Source organism: Bison bison, unplaced genomic scaffold (genome assembly GCF_000754665.1).
Source record: "Bison bison bison isolate TAMUID 2011002044 unplaced genomic scaffold, Bison_UMD1.0 scf7180017864107, whole genome shotgun sequence".
Lineage (NCBI taxonomy): Eukaryota > Metazoa > Chordata > Mammalia > Artiodactyla > Bovidae > Bison > Bison bison.
The window spans coordinates 369,114-394,758 of NW_011494679.1; the positions used below are offsets into that span (position 1 = coordinate 369,114).

Sequence of the window (25,645 nt, forward strand, 5' to 3'; positions counted from 1 at the left end):
AGTTAAAACAAGAGCCCCAACAGAAGATTTGTTATTCATACTGCTGGCTCCTTAATACTATCCTCTTTACTTACACTACTTAACCTCTTGATCATTAGTTCCAATAAATTAAATTATGTTCAAATACTAATTAAAAAAGAAATGACCAGAAGGGACAAGCCCATATCCTGAGATGAATGAGGCAGAGTTAAGTTTGCTTCCAAAATAAGTTGAGTTATGACTCTAAGAAGGTTGGAGAATTAGAAAGAGCAGAGTAAACCAAGCACAGCCTGAGTAAAATGGGGCTGTTGACTTCAGGATAAAGTAAGTTTCATTTAAATTTCCAGATTCAAAGTCTTAAAGGAATCTTTGGATAAGTAAGCAAAGTAAATTGTTTCATATATTTTATTTCTTTAAAAGGCATCTATAATTTTTAAATGTTTCTTATAAAGACAAAACAATTTTGTTCAGGCCATAAATTGACAACTTATAAAATTTCATTTAAATTATATATTTTGGAATTAAATAAAGATGGGCAATATTCTTCAAATTCACAAGTTGTTCCCTGAAGAGTCATATCATAAAGATTCAAATGTCTAAAACCTAAGTGCTTTACAGTCATCCCGCAGGACCTAAAGGACACTGGCTCCAGCAGCTGCCGAGTTTACCAAAATCTGCAGATGCTCAAGAGCCACAGTTGGTCCTCTATCCCACAGGTCCTGTTATACACGGATGCAGGGTCCACAGACACAGAGAGTTGATTGCGTATTTACTGAAAACAAATCTGCCTATAAGCAGAACCACACAGTTCAAACCCATGTTGTTCGAGGACTGACTGTACTTATAATACATTTAATACTAAAACACCAGTCATAATGTCGTAACACTCACTGTCAGTATGCTCAGTTCCGATAATTCAGTGATTCTAATACTTGACACAGTATTCCAGGAAAATTATCCTTATCAGACATTTAAGGGAAAAACTGTTTTCCATTATTATATCAGTGTTTCACAAAGTCGTACATAGTGATGTCATGAAGAAATAAAAACGGCAATCATTCTTTCTCAACCAAAAAGCAAAAAAAAAAAAAGCAAAAACATAAAATTATTTAAAATGCTATTCTCCCTAAGTAATCACTACTGTAATCACTCATTAAATTCACCACCAAAAACCAACCTTTACCTTAAATCCCAATGGAAATGTTATTATGGAAAAGCAACCTATTTGCTTTTCTCCATATAATTAGGAATTACATTCCTGAAGCTGTGACCTGACTGTAAATGTGAACACGGTTTTCATTTCACTGGGATATTGGATGGTTTAAGAGGAATGTAAAAACAGCCCTGCTGCTAGTCCAAAAAGACACCTTTTGTGTGAATTAGAAAAAAGACGGTCCTGTCTTCAGGAAACTTCACTGCCAACGGTCAGAGAATTGTGACAATTAGCAATGTAATTTGTACCAATGTAAATGGTACCCTTGAGTTGTGCACAATTACACCTAGAATTCTCCCATGAGTCCGTATTCTCGTTTTTCTAATACATATTTTAACTAAATCCACAACATCAGAGCTAAGGTTCTCAAATAACCAAAAAGAAGGGGGATTGGGATGGAGTGGTCCTCAACACAACTCCCCAAATCACGAAATGATAGTTAAAAAGATCACATATATGTCACGAACAACAACAATAATGATGATATACAGCTTCAATAATGGTCTTAATTTTCTCATAAGGCTAACTGATTTTGAGACCATTAATATATGAAACTTGCTCTAATATAATGGAATTTTAAACTGATAGAATACAGAAAACGTAAAATTCACATTAAGAGTATACATACGATGCTGATTTATACTTATTGACAATACTATTTAATGGTTAGAAAACAAAGTAACAACACAATAATCTTTCCAACTGTAAACTTTTCAGATAAAGAATATGCATAATATGTTGGCAACTTTCACAGAAAACCACAGCTAAACTTGCCCAATATCCAGAAACGTATTTTATTAGCTGCATCAGAAATTACCCAAGAAGTCAAGACCAATAAATATTCTTTCTGATTGTGCAGAGATGAATATATGAGCTATACCATGAACAGAGTACATTGCCAAATATTAAGACTGTTTAAAACCTTTAAAATTCCACAAATTTCTGGTATGACACACTTCTAAAATTCAAGAATTAAAATTTACAAAAATAAATACCACTCTTGACACTCAACGGACATCTTCACTTTAAGGCCTTTGTCACAAATCTGAATCTTTATTGTTCTGAAATAAATGTTATAAACATAACTCAAACAAAAACTTCAATATTCAGTCTCAGAAGAGGTGTGGCTCAACGCCCATAACATGTAACAAGAAAACGTCCTTTAAAAAAAAAAGGAAAAAAAAAAAAGTACTATGAGAAGTCTTTCATATGAATGAAAATGCACCCCTTAGGTTTTTTCCCCTCTCATCTCATTAGCCTGTACACACGTCAGGATCAAAAGGTTTGCACTTTCTTCACAATACTTCTTGCTATGATGCTTGACGAACTTTATGCCACTCAACAAATTCATCAAGAAGAACAGGCCCTAGAAATAAAAGAAACAACTTTTATTAGAATTCAGTGAACTTATCTCTTAAATTATATAAAACAAACTCTATGGTGACAATAGGGAACTGACCTTTCCCTTCTTTAGGTATTTTCCTTCCAGACTCCCTCTTCTACTTAATAGGTGCTTTCTTGGCCATTTGTTTTTTTTTTTTTTTTTAAATAAAACATAAGGGACTTTCCACAATGGATATTTGTACAAACCACATTCTCAAGATTTAAGTGTTTCATGAACTCTCTGATAACTCGGTCAATATTAACCTCTCCCTTTTTCTAACTGCCCATGGCTTTCTGCCAATTAATTATTAAATAATCTGAAAAGTGTTTTAACGTAGTATTTCTGTTACCTTACCAAGAAATGTGTAAGTGTACTGAAGGTGTGGCCATATACTGTTCCAGGTACAAGACCTACTATAGATCTGAACACAAAGCAAGTACCTAATAAATATCAACACCTGCATTAAGAACTATTGTAAAAAGATATTTTTATATTACAGGGAGTTCAAATTTACTTACTTATAGAAGTCAGATAGGCAATATTTAAACCTCACCGTTTATTGTTTGGAAATGTAGGGAAAACTCATTGCCATAAAGAAATATGCTTGCCCTATTCTTCTTACAACCCTCTGGTGAGCTCACTTTTTCTCTCGCTTTTAATGGATATTTCTCTACTGTAAGAAAAACAGGAGACTAGCATAATAATAAATGACAACTGAAAAGCAACCTAGATGTTGTCATACTGTGGACCAGCACACCAGAAAGCCAGTACAACATAAGCCACTACGTGGTTCCAACCGAATTCCTATAGAAGAACACAGGAACAGTTCTGTCAGATTTTGTAATTTTTCAAACAAATCTAGAAGCTATATTTTTATTCAAAACCTCTCAGTTAAAACGGTGACTCAAATGCACATGAAAATACATATCTACAGGACAGACATAGTCCTTGAGCTGCCAGTTTACTGCTGTAAGGTATTATTTATAAAAATATTAAATTTTACACTATTTTGTAAATGGAAGACACAATATATACAGAAAGAAATAAAGTTATCCTTTCTTCAGCATTTTGTTTCTTCAGTGTCACAAAAGTCCATTAACCTCAGTTTACATTTGGTGGCTCAGTGGTAAAGAATCTGCCTGCCAATGCAGGAGACCCGTGTTCAATCCCTGGGTTGGGAAGATCTCCTGAAGAAGGAAATGGCAACCCACTCCAGGATTCTTGCCTGGGAAATTCCATGGACAGAGGAGTCTGGAGAGCTATAGTCCATGAGGTCGCAAAAGAGTTCAACACGACTTAGCAACCAAACAGCAATAACAATCTTTTCTATACAATGCTTTGCAACATGAAAACAACACATGCAGCCAAACTTGTGATGGGAGTGAAAAACTTACAGCTCTAGAAAATTCATCTGGCTTATCTAAAAATTCATCATTGCCTCCAACACCTATGGCATCCTGGGTTTTCCACTCAAGGGGACTGACAGATATTTTAATCATAGTTTATTGACTGTTTACTCAATAATTTCTGAAGGAAGTTACTTTGACATTATTTGCCATATTGTGAATGGATATTATGATATTAAAGCTTTTGCTACTATAGCTGTTTTGCTTTCCTATTTTTAAAATCATGACTGCACTTTTCTTACATAGTAAAATGCCAGGAAAGCCAGGAATAAAGCAGAATTTTAGCTTCTAGCTGCAGAAATTATATTCTGAATTTAGCTATAGTGCTCTGCTACCAAGTAATTGAAAATATTTGATTTACCAGCACACATTTTATAATGGTGCTCAATCTAAGTTCTCTACCTTCTATACCTGCCTCCCCGCTACACTTCCCACACAATTAAAACAAGAAGGTCTGTTAGGAAGTTTAAATTCTTTATAGTAATGCTACACAAATCCACGTTCTCATTTAATAGCTTTAAGAACTATATTTTGGTAAGAAAACATTGTATTATATACTTACAAGCACCATCTTCATCATAGTTACTAAGATCGGCATGGACTGTTCTACTGAATTCTAACACATTGTACCACTGATCTTTGTTCATAACGCGATACTTTGATTGCTGCAGAAAACGATATAAACATTTGGATTACAGAACAAGCAATATCTATTAGGATTTGACTTCAATAAACATAGTTGTAACTTTGTTTTGATTTAGTCTTTCCTAAAACAGTTATTCCTCTTTTAATTATTTGTGTTTCTAAGAGAATTTTCAGGGTCATTTAGATGTTAACATCTTCAAATTTATTTTTTCCTTTTTTATTCCTGAGGAATAACACAGCATCAAGGGCACTAACAAAAAGGGTAAAACTCAATAAATTTTTACCAATGTATATGCTGTGTAATCACCAGTGAGATCAAGCTATATAATGTTTCATATACACAGTAAACTCCCTCCTGCTGTTTCTCATTAAATTGTTTCTTTGCATAAGGTTATGCAACTTCAAATCTTTAGCCACATTTGAAGTTGGCATTTTTCAGGCTTGCGTTCAAATCTTACTTCTGTTACTTAATTGAGTGACCTTGGGAAAGTTACTCGTTGGCTAAGTAAAAATAAAACATAATTCAAAATGGTGTTATAAACATTTAAAAAGATAATGTATGTTACATACCCTCCACACAACAAACATTTGAAAATATTTAGTTCTCTCAGCAACTTTTACATGGGAATATTTTTACAAGGAATATTTATCTCTGTCCCCAAATTACTAATATGAGGAAGACAGGTTAATATCCATCAACTAATCTGCTTTATTAGGCTAAAAGATTTAAGTGTGCATATAAGACCTTTTTATATTACTGTCTCTTATCACAAGCTTTAAACAAAACTAATCTGGGGAACTTGCTATGATAAACAATCAGCTTCATGAGAAATTATTTTCAAAGCAAAAGCATCTATATTCAAGAAATGGTAAGAAGTACACCAAAACAAAAGACAAAATTGCAAAAACAAAAAAACACTACCAAAGCAAGAAATGGAAAAAAAGGACAGTATCTTCTTAGAATCTTACCTTCAACAACAGGTATAAGGATAAAGCCTTTCTTCTAAAAGAATACTTCCTTTATAAATTCAGCATATATGTCTCAGTAATTACTATATCTAAGTACGTTCTCATATTTGGGGACATAAAATATTAAACTTTCTAACGGTGGTGTTGGAGAAGACTCTTGAGAGTCCCTTAGACCACCTGACCTGCCTCTTGAGAAACCTATATGCAGGTCAGGAAGCAATAATTAGAACTGGACATGGAACAACAGACTGGTTCCAAATAGGAAAAGGAGTACATCAAGCCTGTATATTGTCACCCTGCGTATTTAACTTATACGCAGAGTACATCATGAGAAATGCTGGGCTGGAAGAAGCACAAGTCGGAATCAAGATTGCTGGGAGAAATATCAATAACCTCAGATATGCAGAATGACACCACCCTTATGGCAGAAAGTGAAGAGGAACTCAAAAGCCTCTTGATGAAAGTGCAAGTGGAGAGTGAAAACGTTGGCTTAAAGCTCAACATTCAGAAAACGAAGATCATGGCATCCGGTCCCATCACTTCATGGGAAATAGATGGGGAAACAGTGGAAACAGTGTCAGACTTTATTTTTTTGGGCTCCAAAATCATTGCAAATGGTGACTGCAGCCATGAAATTAAAAGATGCTTACTCCTTGGAAGGAAAGTTATGACCAACCTAGATAGCATATTGAAAAGCAGAGACATTACTCTGCCAACAAAGGTCCGTCTAGTCAAGGCTATGGTTTTTCCAGTGGTCATGTATGGATGTGAGAGTTGGACTGTGAAGAAAGCTGAGCGCCGAAGAATGGATGCTTTTGAACTGTGGTGTTGGAGAAGACTCTTGAGGGTCCCCTGGACTGCAAGGAGATCCAACCAGTCCATCATGAAGGAGATCATTCCTGGGTATTCTTTGGAAGGAATGATGCTAAAGCTGAAACTCCAATACTTTGGCCACCTCATGCGAAGACTGATGCTGGGAGGGATTGAGGGCAGGAGGAGAAGGGGACGACAGAGGATGAGATGGCTGGATGGCATCACTGACTCAATGGACGTGAGTCTGAATGAACTCTGGGAGTTGGTGATGGACAGGGAGGCCTGGCGTGCTGCAATTCATGGGGTCGCAACAAGTCGGACACAACTGAGCGACTGAACTGAACTGAACTCAACTCAACTGGACTGCAAGGAGCTCCAACCAGTCCATCCTAAAGGAAATCAATCCCGAATATTCATTGGAAGGATTGATGCTGAAGCTGAAGCTCCAATACTTTGGCCACCTGATGGGAAGAACCGACCCACTGAAAAAGACCCTGATGCTGGGAAAAACTGAAGGCAGGAGGAGAAGGGGACAACAGAGGACGTGATGGTTGGATGGCATCACCGACTCGATGGACATGAGTTTGAGCAAGCTCCGGGAGATGGTGAAGGACAGGGAAGCCTGGTGTGCTGCAGTCCATGGGGTCGCAAAGAGTAAGATACAACTGAGCAACAAACAACAACAAGATAAAAAGTTTATTCTAATTCTTTAGATTGAGCCTAAGCTTTAATACTAAAATTGGTTCTCTAAAATTGATTTTTTCAGTCTAATATTCTGTATATAGAAAGAAACTTGATTTAGAAGCTTGAGATTTGTACACTAGCATCAATTCTCTCCTGAAAAATCCCAAGAAACTAATTTTACATTAAGGGCATTTGTGCTAAAATTGTTTTTTTGAAGATTTATCTTTGTTTTTTTTTTTTTTCGAAGGGAGAAGAGCTGTGAGGAAAGGAATATACACGGCTTATGCACAAAATATATTAATGAACATGAACTCATGTCTAAATGAGAGCAGATAGGTATACATTTAAACAAATTTTCAACCACTTATACAGATTTTTTTAAAAGCTACAGTCTTTTTGTTTTTATTCATTCAAAGGTATGCTGTTCATTCAGCTGAAGTTTTTAAATATTATTTTAAAAATAAAAATATATACATACCTCTAGGTACTGGTAAAATACTGAAAACAGTGGCCATGTCCTCCCAAGGAGAAGAGCTAACATAGACTTAGCAGTATCAATATCAAGGCTTCTCTGATCTTTATCCTAAAACAAAAGATAAAAAAGTTTTCCTAAGTGTGGTTTCAAGATAATAAAAAAAATATTAAAATTGCAAACATGGAAATTCCACCTACCCTTGCAAAATCAAAGGCATATCTGTAAATATTCTTAAACGAAGAAATATCATTCAACTGTGAGCGCAAAAAGTCAAATTTGTTCTGTAACTTTTCTGTGCAGTCACACCTTAAATTAAAAAATCAAATGTTATATAATTAAGAAAATTAAATAAAAGTATCTTTGGGGGTTAGAATGAATGCATTAAGTAAAAAAGTGAGCACATTTATGAAGTTGGTTTAGGTTTAAAATCTCTGATTCACAAATTTAGAATAACTGTTGCCTTCTACCTACCAATACAATGCAAAAGGGAAAAAGGGAAAAGAAAACCTGGCAATCTATGAAACGTCACTCCAATAACTTTTCTTTAAAAAAAAAACACCCACAACTCAAGCATAACCTCGAATAAAATCACAAATATTTGGTAAAAAGAAACATACTAAGATATATGCTTTTACCACAAATAAAGTTAAAATGACAGAACAAATAAAATTAATCAGGCCTCTAACACAAATTCTCAGGCACCATCTTGGTGAAAGAGACTAACCATGATTGCTTTTAAAAGTTTAGTAGGTAATCCAGAGGAAATACATTATATTAGTGATTCAGTCACTACATTTTTAGTAAACAAAAAATCAAAGTATATCAGTGACAGCACCTAACTTTACATCAGGTACATATACAAAAGAATGCAAACAAGCAATAGATGTTATCTCTAAAGGTACAACTAACTAAATATAAGGAACTAAAGAGATGGGATGTTCCAAAGTATTACTGGCTTTCTGACTTTACCTGGGTTGATTTACTCCACTATTTAGCAAGAAATAAGGCAGACAAAGCCTTTCACAATTGGCATAAACTTCCAATCTCATCTCCAGCCAGGGCCCAATATCCTTAAAATGTAACTGTGCTCTAGTTATAATTCACTTACCATTCCCAAATGCCATATCTATGCTTTAAGCACATATTATTTTATCTACTTGATATGCTGTTCCTTCTAATATTTTGTCAAAAAATCTCTCATCAGAACTAACTCACAGTTTGTCCTGAGATCATCTGACTCCCTTCAATCAAATTAGCTGTGCCATCTACTGTGACCAATAGTTTTCCACGCAAAACTGATTTCAGTACTCATGACAATACACCTAGCATTCTCAGATTTAACCAAGCCTTTCACTGTTCTGAATCAACAATGTGATGTGTAGTAACTTATCATTTTATTAATGTGTAAAATATCTGAATAAATTTCTAGTGTTGCTTAACACTTGCATTCTTAGAATAAGCCAAACTTGGTCATGTTACCTGTTTTATACACTGCTGTTCATAAATGAGACTGGCTGTAAATTTCATTCTTTCACATTTTTTTTTGCTAGTCTTGTAACAAGCTTATAGCATAAGCCTCAAAAAAACAAAATGAAAAATGGTACACTTTCTTCTGTTTTCCGAAAAAAGTTTACTCAACATTGGATTCAGGATATGAACAAACTCAGCAGCTGAAAAACCACCTGGGCCTTTTTACTAAGAAAAGAAAAACCTTTAAACTACTAAATCAGCATTTTAAATGGTTATTAGACCAGTCAGATTTTTTTATGTCTTTTTGAATCAGTTTTGGTCATTTATACACTTTTCTGATTACTTATTTCACATATAATTTTACTTAAATATGCCAATTAAAATATTTACAATATTTTCTAACATGATTATTATATATTTTTTCCTTTTTTTTGTTCTTCTTGATTACCTTGTCAGAATTTCTTAATTCTCTCAATTGTATCTTTTTTCTGTTTTACCAGGGTTGGAACACTTTTTATCTCCTTTCTTTGGGTTAATCCTTTTAAATTAGATACCAGTTCATTTGGTTTTAGACTTTTTCCCCCTCTTTAATATAATATTTAATGCTACAGACTTCCCTCTACAATTTTAGCTTCACCCAAAGCTTTGTCAGTATTAACTGGTTTGATTATTCACTTGTAAATAAGGCCTTTACAAGAGTGATTTCGGAGGAGCTATAAGGATAAAGTCTTGCTAGAATAGGTTTAAAAGAGCGAAAGAGGAGAAACTAGAGAAAAGAAGCCTAGACAATTGCTTTCAAAGAATCTGTTTCTAAAATGGAGCAGAGAAAAGAGGCAGTAGAGTACGATGGGGAAGGAAGGCAGAAAGTTCACTTTAAGAAAAAATAAGAGAAACAACTTGCTTCTAAGAAGATGAAGTGTTATTTCACGTCTCTCCTGTTAATTCAATTAAAAGCCTTATACATTATATACAAAACAAACATAAAAAGACTCTGAAAGAATCTGAGAAATGATACAGTAGCATGTTCCCTGGGTTTTCTTCTTGCTTCATCTATCCCAGCTTGGAGCTGAAGGAGTCAGCAAAACAGAAATGCCAACGAGGGCAGACAAAAAATAAACAAACACAAAAGCCTGCTCTCCCCCTCTAGCCCAAAGTAAGCAATCTGGCAAGACAGAAATTGTTAAGGGAAAAAAACAACAAACCACTCTTCTCTAGTCAAACACCAAAGAGAAAACTGGCTCAACCCCTACCAACGCCAGCAAAGCCTGAATGGGGGGAACTGAATGGTCCACCCTCACCAGGATATGGGGCGCTCTGGGGGCTCAGTTGGAGAAGGCAATGGCACCCCACTCCAGTACTCTTGCCTGGAAAATCCCATGGACGGAGGAGCCTGGTAGGCTGCAGTCCATGGGGTCGCTAGGAGTCAGACACAACTGAGCGATTTCACTTTGACTTTTCACTTTCATACATTGGAGGAGGAAATGGCAACCCAGCAGCAGCAGGGGGCTCAGTGGTCAAGAGTCCTCCTGCCAACGCAAGGGACTTGGATTGGATCCCTGATTTGGGAAGACCCCCTTGAGGAGGAAATGGCACCCCATTCCAGTATTCTTGCCTGGAGAATGCCATGGACAGATAGCCTGGCAGGCTAGAGTACATGGGATCACAAAAGAGTCAGACACGACTTAGGGACTAAACAACAAACAAAACACTAGGATATAAGCAGGCCGCCCTCTCAAATTCTGCAGTGTCAGCGGAAACCACAAGGGGTACTCCCATCAGGCAGTGAAAAGCAGACACTCCTCCTCCACTCTGCAAGTGTCAGAGGAGGATGAGTCAAGGCTGTCAGCTTTACCCAGGAACGCGGCCGTCACTCCAGCAGTGTCAGTGGAGATCAAGCATCTGTGGAGGCTTCTCACCTCCGCTGACAGTCATGAGGACTCCTCCCCAGATGTCAAGGATGCAGAGAGGAACTTCACTTTCTATGGGCGCCTGAAACTAATGAGGCCCTCAACTCTCCCGCCCAAGTGGTGTTAGAGGAAGCTAGCTAAAACAGAAGCCTCAAGTAAGATCCAGACTTTCATAACAAAATCATACTCCAATCTTCCAGGTTTCAATTAAAAAAAAAATTGCCTGCCATAGCAAGAACCAAGATCTCAACAGCAAAAGGGCAATCAATAGATGCAAACCCTGAAATGCTCAAGATGTTTAGAATCACTCAACTCAGATTTTAAAGCAGTTATAAAAATGCTCCAGTAAGCAATCAAGAAGAAATTAAAACAAATGAAAAGACAGAAACTATCAGCAAAGAAACTGAAAGTCTAAGGAAAGAAATATATAACAAAAGAACCACAATTCTTGAACTGTAAAATACAGGGCAGACTTAAGCCCTAATACATCAGTAATTACATCAAATATAAGTGTTTTAAATAAACCAATTGTAAGATTAGAGACTGACAGAGTGGAACAACAACAACAAACACCGTAAACTATGCTGTTCAGAAGAAACTGACTTTAAATATAACAATATAGGCGGGCTGAAAGTAAAAGAATAGAAAATGATATACTGTACAAACAACTAAAAGAAATGAGAGGTGGCTAAACTAGTATCAGCTAATGCAGACTTCAGAGCAAAGAATATTACATAATGACAAAAGGTCAATCCACCAAGAAGATGGAACAATCCCAAACATGTGCACCAGATAAGAGCTGCAAAATATAAGGAGAAATAAACAAAATCACAATTACAGTTAGATTTCAATCTCTCTCTCTCAGCAATTGACAGAACAACACAGAACATCGGTAAACATGTAGAAGAATTCAATACCAACAATCAACAGGATCCAATGGACTTGGAAAGAACATTCTACTCAATGGCAACAAAATACTTCTTTTCAATCCTAAACCATAAAACAAATCTTAACAGATATAAAATAATTGAAATCACACAGAATATGTTCTTCGACCACAACGAGACCAAACTAGAAAGTAAAACTTAGAAATGAAACAGCCAACTCCTAAACAGTCCATGGGAATGGAAACCAAAAAATATACTGAACTGAATGAAAATGAAAACATGTATCAAATTGTTTGAGATACAAAACAGTGCTAAGAGGGAAATTTATAGCACTAAATATAAATACAAACATTAAAGAAGAAAACAGTCTCAGTCAACAATCTAAGCTCCTGCTTTTGAAATCTTATCTAGATTCCAAAAATAGGAGCTTAGATTACTGAAAAAGACCAGATTGAATCTATGGCAAGTAGGAAAAGTAAATAATTAAATTATCAGTATCAGGAATGAAACAAAGTATATCATTAGACCTGCAAGTATCAAAAGGATATAACTTTGATAACTTAAGAAGAAACAGACTCAGAACTTCCCTGGTGGCCCAGTGATTAGGAATTCTCTCTCCAGGACTTCCCTGGTGGCTCAGAGGTCAAGAATCCACCCGTCAATGCAGGAGACATGGGTTCAATCCCTGATCCAGGAAGACCCCACATGCGTCAGAGCCCTAAGCCGATGCGCCACAACTCGAGAGCCTGAAAGCTGCAACTACTGAGCCCACGAGCTACACGTGCACGGCTCTGCACGAGAAGCCACCACAATGAGGCCCACACACAACCAGAGAGCAGCCCCTGCTCCTCGCAACTAGAGAGAAGTCCTTGCCACAATCAAGACCCAGCACTGCCCTAAATGGATGAATGAATAAACAAATAAATTTAAAAAAAAATTTTTTTTTTAAAGAATTGACTTTCCAATGTAGAGGAGGCGGATTTGATCCCTGGTGAGGAAACTAAGATCCCACATGCTGCAGGGCGACTTAGCTCATGCTCTGCAACAAGAGAAGCCCCAATACAACACAACAAAGACCCAACATAGCCAAAAACAAAAACAGGTGACATGGACCAATATTTGAGTTGTGTAACTATTGAACTATTAAATAAACTGAATTCAAAAGTTAGAAACATCTATAAAAGACATATACAGGTTCAGGTGGTTTTACTGGAGAATTTCACCATCTTTGAAGATCAGTTCTACAACCTCCTTCAAAAAATAAAGTATAAGCAAAAACTTTCCAATTTATTTTATAAAGCCAGTATTACCTTTACCCTAAAATCAAAGACAATTAAAAAAAAAATCATCACAAGGAAAAAAAATTTACAGCTATATATACTAATGGATGTTAATGACTTCTTATGGTGATAGTATTGCAGGAATCAAACCCATGTCACCTATGTCTCCTGCATTGCAGATGGATTCTTTACCCACTGAGCTACCTGGGAAGTCCTTAATTTTGTAATATATACAAATATTGAATCCTTATGCTTTACATCTGAAGCTAATATAACATTTTATGTCCATTATAACGCAATAAATAAGAAAAAGAAAATAAAGTTATAGACCAATATCCCTCATGAGGCCTTAACAAAATATTAGCAAATAGAATTAAGCAATATTTAAAATAATTATATACCATGATCAAGTGGGATTTATTCTAAGTATGCAAGACTGATTCAGTACTCACAAAAAAATTAACATAAGCACATTAATGGGCTAAAAAAAGAAAAACCACATGACTATATGATTTAATGCAGAAAGTGTATTTAAAGTATTTAATATCTATTCACCTTAAAACTCACAAAAAAACAGAAAGAGAACTTGCTCAATTTGATTTAAAAAGAAAAAAGAAACCTACAAACAACCTACCAATAACAATACTTAATGGTGAAAAACTGTTATCTTTATCTCTAACATGGGGAACCAAAACAGGATGTCCACTATCACCACACTTATTCAACATAATAGTAGACATTCTAGCCAATGCAATATGTCAAGGAAAAGAAATAAAAGATGTACAGACCAGAAAAGAAATAAAACTGGCCCTATTTTGTGTCATAATCATATGACACAATTGTCCATGTGGAAAACCCAAAGAGCACACACACAAAAATCTTACAATAAGTGTGTTCAGCAAGTTCATAGGATACAGGACATACAAAAATTAATTCTATTTCTATATATTAATAATGAACATACAGATGCGAAAATTAAACACACAATATTTATAGTGACTGAAATAAACGAAATATTTAGGTTTAACTCTTAGAATACATGTATGTACAGGACGTCCATGTTTTACAAAGAAATGATGAAAGAAACCAAGCACCTAAGTAAATGGAGACATATCTATTTTTGGAAGAGTCAAAGAGCAAAGATGTCAATTCTTCTCAAATTCACATGCACTTTAACAAGAATCTCAGTAAGATTTTTTGTAAATATGTAAGATTATTCTAAAATTTTTGGAAAAGCAAAGAGACTGTAGTAGTGGGACATCTCTGGTGGTCCAGTGGTTAAGACTCCATTCCTAGCATAGGTTTTACTCTCTGGTCGGGGAACTAAGATTCCACACGCCACACAGTGTGACCAAGAAAGAAAAAGGAGGTTGAAAGAAACTGTAGTAGCTAAAAAAAAATTCGAGAAAAGATCAATCAGTCTACCTGACTTCAAGACTGAGTACATGGTTATAGTAATGCAGAATGTGTGGTCGTGGAAGAAGATCAACAGAACAGGGAACCCAGAAGAGACCACACAAGTAAGGCCAGATGCTTTTTGATGAAGGTAAAATTCAATAGGAGAAAGAGTTTCTGCACCAATGGTAGTGGTACAAATGGACATCCACAGATAAAGAAATAAACCAAAAATCTAAGTCTCATACCTTTAATAGAAATCAATTCAAAATGCATTACTGATTTAAAAGTAAAATGTAAAAATATAAAACTTCTAGGAAAAAACAGTAAGGAAAAATCCTCAGGATGCATGGCTAGGCAAAGAATTCTTAGACTTGACACTTAAAACACATAAGAAGGAAAAAACTAATAAACCAGACATCATCAAAATTTAAAACTTTTATTCTGTATAAAAGTCCCTGTAAGAGAATAAAAACACAAGCTACAGACACAGAGAAAACATTTTCAAGCCACATATTCAATGAAGGACTTAAATCTAGAATATAGAGAACACAGTCAAAATTCACAAAACAGACTCAAAATTAATTTTAAAAAATCAATCCACTATAGCTCTTAGCCTCTTTTCTATTTTCTGTTTTCCTCAAATATGGTAGGTCATCATTTATATCCATCTCCTTTGCAGTTAGTTCATCTACTGAGTTTTAAATCTTTTATATATTTCGCTTTTAGAAATTATCTGAAATCTGATCATCTGAGACCATTCTTTTTTAATACACATTAATGTAGTTATTTTATACTGAAATTGTAGTAACTCAAAATACTAGCCTTAAAGAGTCTTATTTTGAAGTTTAAGATCTGTTTCCTAACTTGTTCAGTGATTTTTGATTGTTAACAATCACTGAACTTTTCTCTGAAGAAATTGAGGCTTCTGTTTAAAATGCTTTCCTGTACAGAACTGCTTCCACTAAACACATGGGAGTACTAATTACCTGAGACAAGACTAAAATGCATTTTTGGATTGTGTCTACATCCTCATGACAAAGAGCTCCTTTTTTTGACGATGCCTCTCAGCTTGCAGGATCTCAGTTCCCAACCAGCAACTGAACCCAGCCAGGACCATGAAAGTGAAAGTCTTGAGATCCTAACCAACAGGGAACTCCCCAAAAAGCACTTTTAGTTAGAAATTCTCTCTACTAGAAGCCCTTTGTCTCCAACTGCATGTGTCAAACCAAGCCCAAGCAAACAAGTCATCTTTTGGATAGATTTGGCATCAATAACTAAATGTGTGAGTTTTTAACATGATTCTCAATGCAATTTGTCTACAGTTTCCAACAGGCATAAAAGGTTAACCTAGCTGACTAAGAACAGGCAGGTATCCTCAGGGTAAATGCCAGCTCCATAGAGCCCTATGGAATTACCATCTCTCATAATTTTTGGCTTCTGATTTATTTTTCTATAGTCAAGTACAAGTATGTTTTTTAAAAGATGTTTCATATTTTAACCAACATTTAGGTGTGTAATATGGGAAATGATTTGTTTGCATACTTAGGATGCCGTAACTGCCAGAAATGGAAATCAAAGTTTGGATAAGTTAATCATCTAATTTGTTTGGGGCCTACTTCCTTACATATGAATAAGTACACAAAATGTTTCAAGAAGAAATAAGAAAAATTTATTATCATTTATGAGAAATTTATTATTTACTATTTCAATAAATGGCTTCTACTAGTGCAAACATTCTTCATTCTATGAAAATGTTTTAATGAAAGTTGAAAATGCAGTTAACTTCTACCAGAAGAATACGCAAAAGAAACAAATTCTGAGATTACATGCTATTATAATAGTGTTTGAAAACTGGGACATCTCAAAACTTCAGTATCTCCAGAGTTGTCAACTGAGAATGTTCCGAAGGTCCTAGTACTAGAAGTGACTAGTCACAGGTGCTCCCGTTCCCACCAGGACCTACCTTTAAGTAGGGGCCTAGTTTTCCACATCTTTAGAGCTTCTTCAAGCAGCTTTTCACACTTTTTTTAATGATGTGACTCACATTTTCACACAAAATCTTAACAGACTTGAGATTCCGGAGGGAAAACAAGTTAAAGGATATCTCCCTACTTTAAAAGCTTTTTTTCTCTCAATACTTCCAGAATTCAAAAATCGTCCTCACAGTATTAACATGGGGCCTGGCATATAGGCCCCAGCATTCCAAAACTGTCTGTTAAATAAAGGTATGAATATCAAAAATAAAACACAAAGTAGATGATGTATTACAAAAGGTTTCAAAATACCCATCTGGGAAAAGGTTAGTGGAAAACTATAGTTCAAACAGAATTGTTAAGCATGTAAGTAGTGACTGACAATTCTCTCTAGGAGATAATCTAAGAGATTACAGTCCTTTCCAAATATTTTACATTCCACAGTTGTGTGTGCTCAGTTGCTTGGTCATGTCTGACTCTGTGACCCCGTGGATGGTAGGTAGCCCACCAGGATCCTCTGTCCATGCAATTTCCAGGTAAGAACACTGGAATGGGTTGCCATTTTGTTCTCCAGGGAAATACACAAAGTAACAATATTACTTAGGATGAGACCTCAATAATACAGAGATAAAGAACAAAGTTTCAAGTCAAACAGAGAATTGAAATTCCAAGTTTTCCACTTCCAGCCATGTGGCTTTAGGTAAGTTAATCTTTTCCAGTCTGTTTCTCATTTTAAAACCACAAAAACAATGAGACAGCCATAAGGTTACTAATGAGGGTCATATATTAAATGTGTAACACAATTCTTAGCTTGACAGGCTGAGTTAACAGGCATCTTCACATGGGTGGCTCTCTCCAAACTATCATTCCTAATGGCTCCTCTACACCTTCAGCAGAGAAAGAATTTAATAGAACTGACAGTCAATGTTTCTTCTTAGAGAAAAGTGAAAAAAATTAGAACACAAACTTCCACATTTATCACGAACATCATAAAGACATGGCTGAACCCAGCAAAACCAGTAAACACGCCCAAGCTGTTATTAACACACAATTCTGATACTTAATCTAGCTCCAAAATAGACTCACAGGAGTTAATAATCTTGACACCTCTTAAAGTAGGAAGAATATTTCTTCTGAACTAAAAAGAAACACATACTATAAGTAGTATAGCATGGAAAATAAGAATAGTCTATTTTTTAATATCAAATAAAACTATACTTTTCAGGGAACACTGGCACAATACAATAACCATCTTCAAAGCCACTGCTGTTAGAATGAATAGAAATGGGTTTAAATTTCAACATAAAGGCTTGGGGATTAATTTCCTGAATATTGTTAAACGTTCTATTAACAAGAGAGACTTTAATTTCTGCTTCATTAATGACTTTTAAAATGAGAGAACATTTTCATTTAGGTCTAAGTGAGGTTCTCTTCCTTAATCTTCAAGTCCCAATAAGAATGCTGTGACACACTGATGCTATAATAGGAAGAATTTTATTCACAAAGTTATGGATTTAGAACATTCTCTGAATCAGGTCTATTGACCACAACAATACAAAAAATCCACCTCTGCAGGCACCTGGAAATGTGGAGAGGGGACATTCTGAAACAGTCACAGTGACTCTGCGGGAGAGCAAAGGGGAAGAACCACACCAACGACAAATGGTACTTGGGCCCCAAATGCTAAGTGAACGATAAATCATATGCCACACACAGTATAGCATACAATCTACTCTTCTACTCTCACCAAAAAAAATTATATAAATGTTCCCCATTCCTCTCTAAATCCTTTAAGAAAGTAAAGTCCGTCAAGCCTTTACTCTTCAAAGTACAGAGCTCAATATAGAGACCAGAAGGTGTACAATTTGTAGGCTACTGGAAGACAGCTTAGTGTACTAGTGTTCTCATCAGATGCTATTCTTTCCCCTCGTTCTTCATGATCATAATCAGGTATACTCTTTTCAAAGATCTATGCCCACAATTTCCTCTAGCAGCATGGTAACTCATCTTTGCTCCAACAACAAACTTTCAGCTGGTACATATGAGAAAAGTCCTTTGCTCCAGTAAGTATGGCAGAATAAAATTTTCAAGTATCCTTGGAATCTTGCCGCTATAGATGCAAGGAAGAAGATCCATATGCAACATTTTGTGTGTAGCAACATTTGTGCATTTTAACGGGGATAAGATTCACAGTTTCCCTAAGATTTTCAAGAGTGTATGATCTTAAAACATTTTTTTAAAAAAAGGAAAATCAACGCTATTGAAATCATCCCCCAAATCTTTGATAATTCCTGTGCTCAGTAACCTGGTGCCTTCTCAAGCTAAAACACATGGTTCAAACTCTCTCAACATATTAGTCAAAGTCCTGCATAATGCAGCCATATCTCAACTATCTGGAGTTTAAAACTGCTGTCAGTTTCTTTTATGTACCTTTTGATTCCAGCAAACTAGACATATGTTTTTCCTTCTCAAGGCTCTGCTCACAGTTTTCTCTTGAAACATTTTTCTATATCCTCAACCATCAAAATCCTAATCATTGTTCAAGGTCTAGTTCAAATGCCACACCTATAGCAAAGACTTGCCTGTCTACTCAGTGGTAATTCATCCCCTTAGCAGCTGTGCTTTCACAGTATCTGTTACTTTTACTCAGCATCTGTCCCATCCCACATGGATCTATGGTTTGTTTCTCAGTCGTATCCGACTCTTCAGAGACCTCGTGGACTGTAGCCCACCAGGCTCCTCTGCCATGGGGTTTCCCAGGCAAGAATATTGGAGTGGGTTGCCACTTCCTTCTCCAGGGGCCCTTCTGACCCAGGGATGGAGCGCACATCTTCTGCATTGCAGGCACATTCTTTATCGCTGAGCCACTGGAGATTTATTTATGTTTACAGTATTGTAACACTTTCCCTGCCCTGCTAGAATGTAACTAAGTAAAAGCTGTGTCCCATGCCTCACTGTGATCACCAGTAAGCGCACAGTATTTTAGACAAAATAAGGGTAAATATATATTAAATTAAATCTGACTTGAAGGGAAATTTGACTATTAATAAAAAACAATGAAAACAAAATAGAGCAAAATATCTGGAAAGGATATGGCAATCACATCCCCAAAACTTACAAAATGACCATTCTACTCCAATTATGTACAAAGTCATACCCATAAATTCTTTCACACAAAAGAAAATGACAATTCAGTTATGGAAAGTCTGTATGAATAACAGCTTTAAAATAAATAAATGTTTTCAAAAAAAGTATTCTGAAAACAGTTAAGTATTACACCATTACAGATTTTAATTAACCATGATTATGATATTCTACTATTCTTTACCATAATGTCAGAGAAGGCAATGGCACCCCACTCCAGTACTCTTGCTTGGAAAATCCCATGGACGGAGGAGCCTGTTAGGCTGTAATCCATGGGGTCGCTAAGAGTCAGACAGTTAGGCTGTAATCCATGGGGTCGCTAAGAGTCAGACACGACTGAGCGACTTCACTTTCACTTTTCACTTTCATGCACTGGAGAAGGAAATGGCAACCCGCTCCAGTGTTCTTGCCTGGAGAATTCCAGGGACGGGGGAGCCTGGTGGGCTGCCGTCTATGGGGTCCCACAGAGTCGGACAGGACTGAAGTGACTTAGCATAGCATAACTATCAGACTGTTTCTATTCTTTGGCAGAGCTCTACTCAAGTGTTCTAAGGGTTAAAATTAATTAATTTGAAACAGCTGATAACTACATTACAGTGATTCAGGAATCATCAAATAACTATGTTCAGATTATATTAAATCCTAAAAATATAAACAACTATAAAAAGAACCAAGTCTGTAAAATTTTATACTTTATAATTATATAAAACCAAGTATACTAGAAAACTATACATTTTTTAAAAAACTAAGAGCTCGGTCTCTCTTGGTTTATTTTGTAAACTATTTTATACAAGTTCCTTATAAGAATATTCAGGGGATAATAAGACTTTGCCAACTAAGAAAAGATACTTTGTATATCACATAGCAATCTAGATCATCAGAGGAAAAAAACTATTTTCCCAGTCAAGAATGCTTGCCTAATTTTAGTAACTTCAAGGCTCTACAATATAGAGCTCTAGGCAAATGGGTAGGGGATAATACATGAGTGAAACAAAAACCTCTGGGTCAATTTTAAGTGCTAAATATTGCTTTTATTATGTAAAGCCTGTGAACTTCCTACTGGAAAGATTTCCTAATAATCAACATGTTCATGGGTTCATCAATTTTCCTAGCATATACCTAAAGCCATATGTAAATACTAGAAACATTTTTGTTTATATATGTTATACAGAGGCTCCTTATATAATATCAAGTTATTCAAAAGCAATTAGAAACTTTTGGTTTAAAAATATGCAAACACTTGTTAGCTGAGATATTGAAAAAAGTAGGACAAAAGCAGCAGCAGAAGAGTACAAAAAGCAACTGTAATGTCAAATAAAAGGTCTCACAATTAATGAGCTATGTGACAACCAATACAGGTTTTAATAAAACAGACTGAGCTGTATAAAATTCTTTATATTCTTTGCATACTCCTGTATAGTTTTTCTTTCTCTAAAAAATTAATTAAATGGTGGCAAACAGCTCAAAGAATTTCAGAAGCAACATTATTTTAATCTGGCATGTTATGACACCTAGATGAATGGCAGAATTTGTGGTCTTGGTTATAAACACTATGATTTTAAAAGTTGATAATGGCCTTCTATTTTATAAAGAGTGCTAACAAAGGAATGACACAATAGGAAGCGCAGTATGGTAGACTGGTAATCAGGAAATTAACATTCTAGCTCTGCTATTCTTAGTTACACAGGAACTATGTAAACTTTGGCAAAAATGTTCTTCACCTCTCTGAATTTCAGAATCATCTCACCTATAAATAATAAAAGTGAGAGTGTGTTCTCTTTTCTTTATTGTGAGTGTAGATACACACATAAAATATCTAAATGTTAATGCTGGTTTAAAAGGAGAATTAGAAAATATTAGACACTGAAAATTCAAAAATATTTACGTTCCATATGAACAAATACACTTGAAAAAACAGGTATTCTGAAAGTTAAGGATAGGCAAACAAAGAGTAAAGAACAGTTAAGCATGTTAATTAAAAACATACAACAGGAAACTAATTAACCTCCAGTTTGGGGCTCCACAAATATTATAAATTTATGCTTGCTCTATTTTAGAATGTTGATTATTAATTACTTCCTGGATGAACATCAGGAATATGACATAAAATTACATATAATTACCAATTGAAACTAAGCACACTTTACTCTGGAAAGCCAAAATCAAATTATTTCTATAAAGAAGCAATTTTGTGAAAAAGAAGCAATTTTATAACTTATAAAAGCATTCAAAAGCAGCATACAATCTGAAAGTATACAACTATAAAATGGCTAAATGTTGCACACTTATTTATTAATGCCAAACAATATTTCTACTTTTATTCTTTAAAACTGTCATGTAACTCACTTCAAATTTCTTTTTTAAGTTAAGTATAAAACTGAAGAGAGAGGAGGCCCCAGAGCTCAGAACTGCCAAAGAACAAACTACTCCCGTAGTAGAATTCTGTATTCTGAGAAAGAAGTCCCTCATTGCTCAAACATTCCATGAGTAAATAACTTCTATCATAAAGCTCTAATTCATGCATCAGGAGAATAGGTGGGTTTTAACAGAACTGCTTAAAGATTCTTTCTTAGAAAATATGAAAAATGGAGTAACTGTTCATTTGCCAAAGACCATAATATAATTTTTTTCAATCCTACTAATTTAAGGTGAAGCCTTACTCCTGAAATTACGAAGCACAAAATATCAATTAAGATTTTCAAATAGGCCATCAAATTTGTTTTTTAAAAAAATTTCTTACTGTAATGAAGTCATCCCCTTTAACCATTCTTCCTTGGTAAAAAATCCCATGCTTTCAGCCTCCAATTTCCACGCTAAAACTAACATAATAATCTGGAAAGAACAGAACATAAAGGATAGGGGAGAAGTCAGCACAGAGATTATCATGTCTATATTTATCATGGAGAGCATTTTTTATACAACTATTTCCATCCTTCAACTATTAAAGAGTACAATCTCTGGAATTATTAACTGTAAAGAAATTTAGATGGGTCAATTTCTTAAAAGCAAAATATTCTAACAGTTTCTGAAGGTAGAATCTCTCTTACTCTATCACAAAAGACATTTATATCAAGAAAGATAATACATGCCCAAGTTAAATTCACTTAAAAAAACCTAAATGAAAATCTGCAATATTCATGAAGAAACAAAATTTTCTTGTAAGATTAAACTGTTTCAATTTTTAGAAATTGATGAATATGCTATACCCCACTTGCATTCCATTCTACTTAAAAATAAAACATACATTTTCAGGTTCAACACCAATGTCTTCACAAAATTTTTCCATTCCTTCTGGCCCTACAACTTCATCAGGACCTTCAAAGACAAAAATAATTTATATATTTTATTGTTATAACTTTATATCAACATAAAACAGAAGCCACTGTGTTAAAGGAATTTATGAATACATAACATTTTTTTGTGAATAACTGACTTTGATTTTTGACATACCTTTGATAAAGTATGAATATTTGTACAGATTAAATTTTTTTTTTAACTTTGAAATCCTCTTTGAACACATTATAAAATATAATTAAGGACATAAAAACAAACATTAATGACAATCACTAGGTTGTACAATCACTTGAATCTATCCTTAAAAATACATTTACTGAGAGCTTCCTCTGAAGAAATTTTTTGACAATGCATCAATATAAAGAAGCACAAGAAGGTTTGAGCTCCTTATTCTACTAGAACGTGCCAGTACCAACCCACAATTCAAGACAGTAAACAGAGGAGACTATCTGTTTCTTACTAAAACAGATGGTCATTCATTAACCTTCTGAAATATATCCATAAAAATTTAATACTTTTTTAAAGATAGAACAATAATGATATAAGAAATGGCTACACTGAGATTCCAGAATGAGATATTTTCCTAGTAAAGCATGAATATTATGTAATCTTAATGTAGAAATAAATGCTTAATCCCTCAATTAGCTATGTCTATCATTAGTTCAAAAATTAAGGACATTTTTCCTATTTTTTCCCTTAGTAATACTAAACATAAGTCAGTACATCAATTCTCCTATTTTTTATGTTATCTTTTGACTTGATAAAACAAATTTGTGACAACATGGATGAACCTCAAGGGCATTTTTCTAAGTGAAACAAGTCAGAGAAAGGGAAATAACGACGTGAGCTCACTTGTATAAGGAATCTACCAAAAACAATCAAACTCAAATACAGAGAAGTGATTGGTGGTTGCCAGAGGCAGGGGTGGGCAAAATGAGTGAAGGTGGTTAAAAGGTACAAACTTCCAAACTTAGTAAGTCCTGAGGATGTAACATGGAGCAGGAGGAATATAGTGTTAATAATACTATTTCGTGTATTTGAAAGTAGCTAAGAGAGTAAATCCGGAGAAGGCAATGGCACCCCACTCTTGCCTGGAAAATCCCATGGACAGAGGAGCCTGGTAGGCTGCAGTCCATGGGGTCGAGAAGAGCCGGCCACGACTGAGCGACTTCACTTTCACTTTTCACTTTCATGCATTGGAGAAAGACATGGCAACCCACTCCAGTGTTCTTGCCTGGAGAATCCCAGGGACGGGGGAGCCTGGTGGGCTGCCAGCTATGGCATAGCTGGGGTCGCACAGAGTCGGACACGACTGAAGCGACTTAGCAGCAGCAGCAGGAGAGTAAATTCTTAAAAGTTCTTATCACAAGAAAACAAAATTTGTAGCCATGCGTAGTGACAGGTGGTAATAATTTTGTGATAAAAACATGTATCATTATGTTGTACACCTGAAATTAATATAATGATATACCTCAATTTAAAAGGCTAAAATAAATTTTAAAACTAGATATGATACAAATATGTTTACCACACTTGGTTTTTGAAAGAAAACACAGTCTTCAAATATTAAAGTAGCTAAGAGAAACTTGTTTCCTTTCTTAAGGACTAAAAATACTCCAGCTTATATGTCATGGACTAGACCAAGGCTGCTCAGGTGGCATTTTATATCACCATCATTAGTTCATAAGCACAACATGGGGCCAATGTACTACAGTTTTTCTCAGTAGAAAAATGTAACCACCCAGTATGGGACCAGTTAAGCTTTTATTGTCTCAGATGAGGTCCAGATACTAAGATGATATTAACAACATGATCTGAAACCAAATGTTTTAAAAACTCTTTGGTCTAAATAAGTACTATACTTTTTTATACAGTGAAATGTTAAAAGGTTAAGGGGTGATAATTATAGGAAACTTTCACTTCCTAATATACATTTGGAGACTTTTTTTATGAAAATGTGTTAATTACGTAATTTTAAAAGCACACATACACAATTAAGGTGTTAAAAAAATAACTGAATGTGCATCCTTATATGTGGTTTGGATGGAAATAAAAACCAGATAAAAAAACTGAATGGAAGAAAACAAAGTTTTTTTAAGTCATGATTGAAAATATATTTTAACTGAATGCAGCAAGAAAGCAAACTTGCCCTCCACACTGCCATCACGAGTAATTATGAGAGAAAGCTGAAGAGTCATATCAAGAAATATCAGTTACTGTCATAAAAAATAGCCTCCCTGGAAAATGGGAGACTACTGATTAAAATTTGATAAGAATCAAGTTAAATTGTGTTATATAAAGATATATAAGATACATATAAGACCTTTTTGTAAATGTCAAGTGACTTTCACAAAACAAATAACAACAATCTAAATCTAAAACCAAGTCTATACTAATGTTCTTTTCCCCAGATCACATAACATCAATTATACTTCTTCAAACAAACTCTTCCAATAAAACTACTTCCAGGGTAAAACCTCTGGAGTAGAATTTAACTATTTCAGGCACAATATGGGTTTCTACTCAACTTAAGAAGCTATGAAAATGATTTAGTTCACTCTACCAGCTGGTTACTTTACTAGGACTAAGCAATTCTATCTCTCCTTTTTTGATTCTTTATAAGACTTTAAAATGCCTTTTCACTTCCTACACCTTTCTTCAACAACAGGCCTAATATATTCCTGAATCCTTGCCAATGCAAGTATCACTCAAAATGAGAGGTCT

At 35.0% G+C, this 25,645-nt stretch overlaps 1 protein-coding gene across 1 annotated transcript in view; it reads right to left on the reverse strand.

Annotated features, from left to right (window-relative positions):
* Positions 1–1,832: 1,832 nt before the first annotated feature.
* Positions 1,833–25,645, reverse strand: part of DCUN1D5 (DCN1, defective in cullin neddylation 1, domain containing 5) — a 29,162-nt gene continuing 5,349 nt past the window's right edge. Inside the window, exons 3-8 of the mRNA XM_010838871.1 lie at positions 22,872–22,942; positions 22,368–22,459; positions 7,766–7,874; positions 7,572–7,676; positions 4,545–4,647; positions 1,833–2,558 (exon numbers count right to left, since the gene is read on the reverse strand). Coding sequence (XP_010837173.1) covers positions 2,503–2,558; positions 4,545–4,647; positions 7,572–7,676; positions 7,766–7,874; positions 22,368–22,459; positions 22,872–22,942 — 536 coding nt within the window. The 3' untranslated portion in view covers positions 1,833–2,502. The remainder of the gene's footprint in view (positions 2,559–4,544; positions 4,648–7,571; positions 7,677–7,765; positions 7,875–22,367; positions 22,460–22,871; positions 22,943–25,645) is intronic.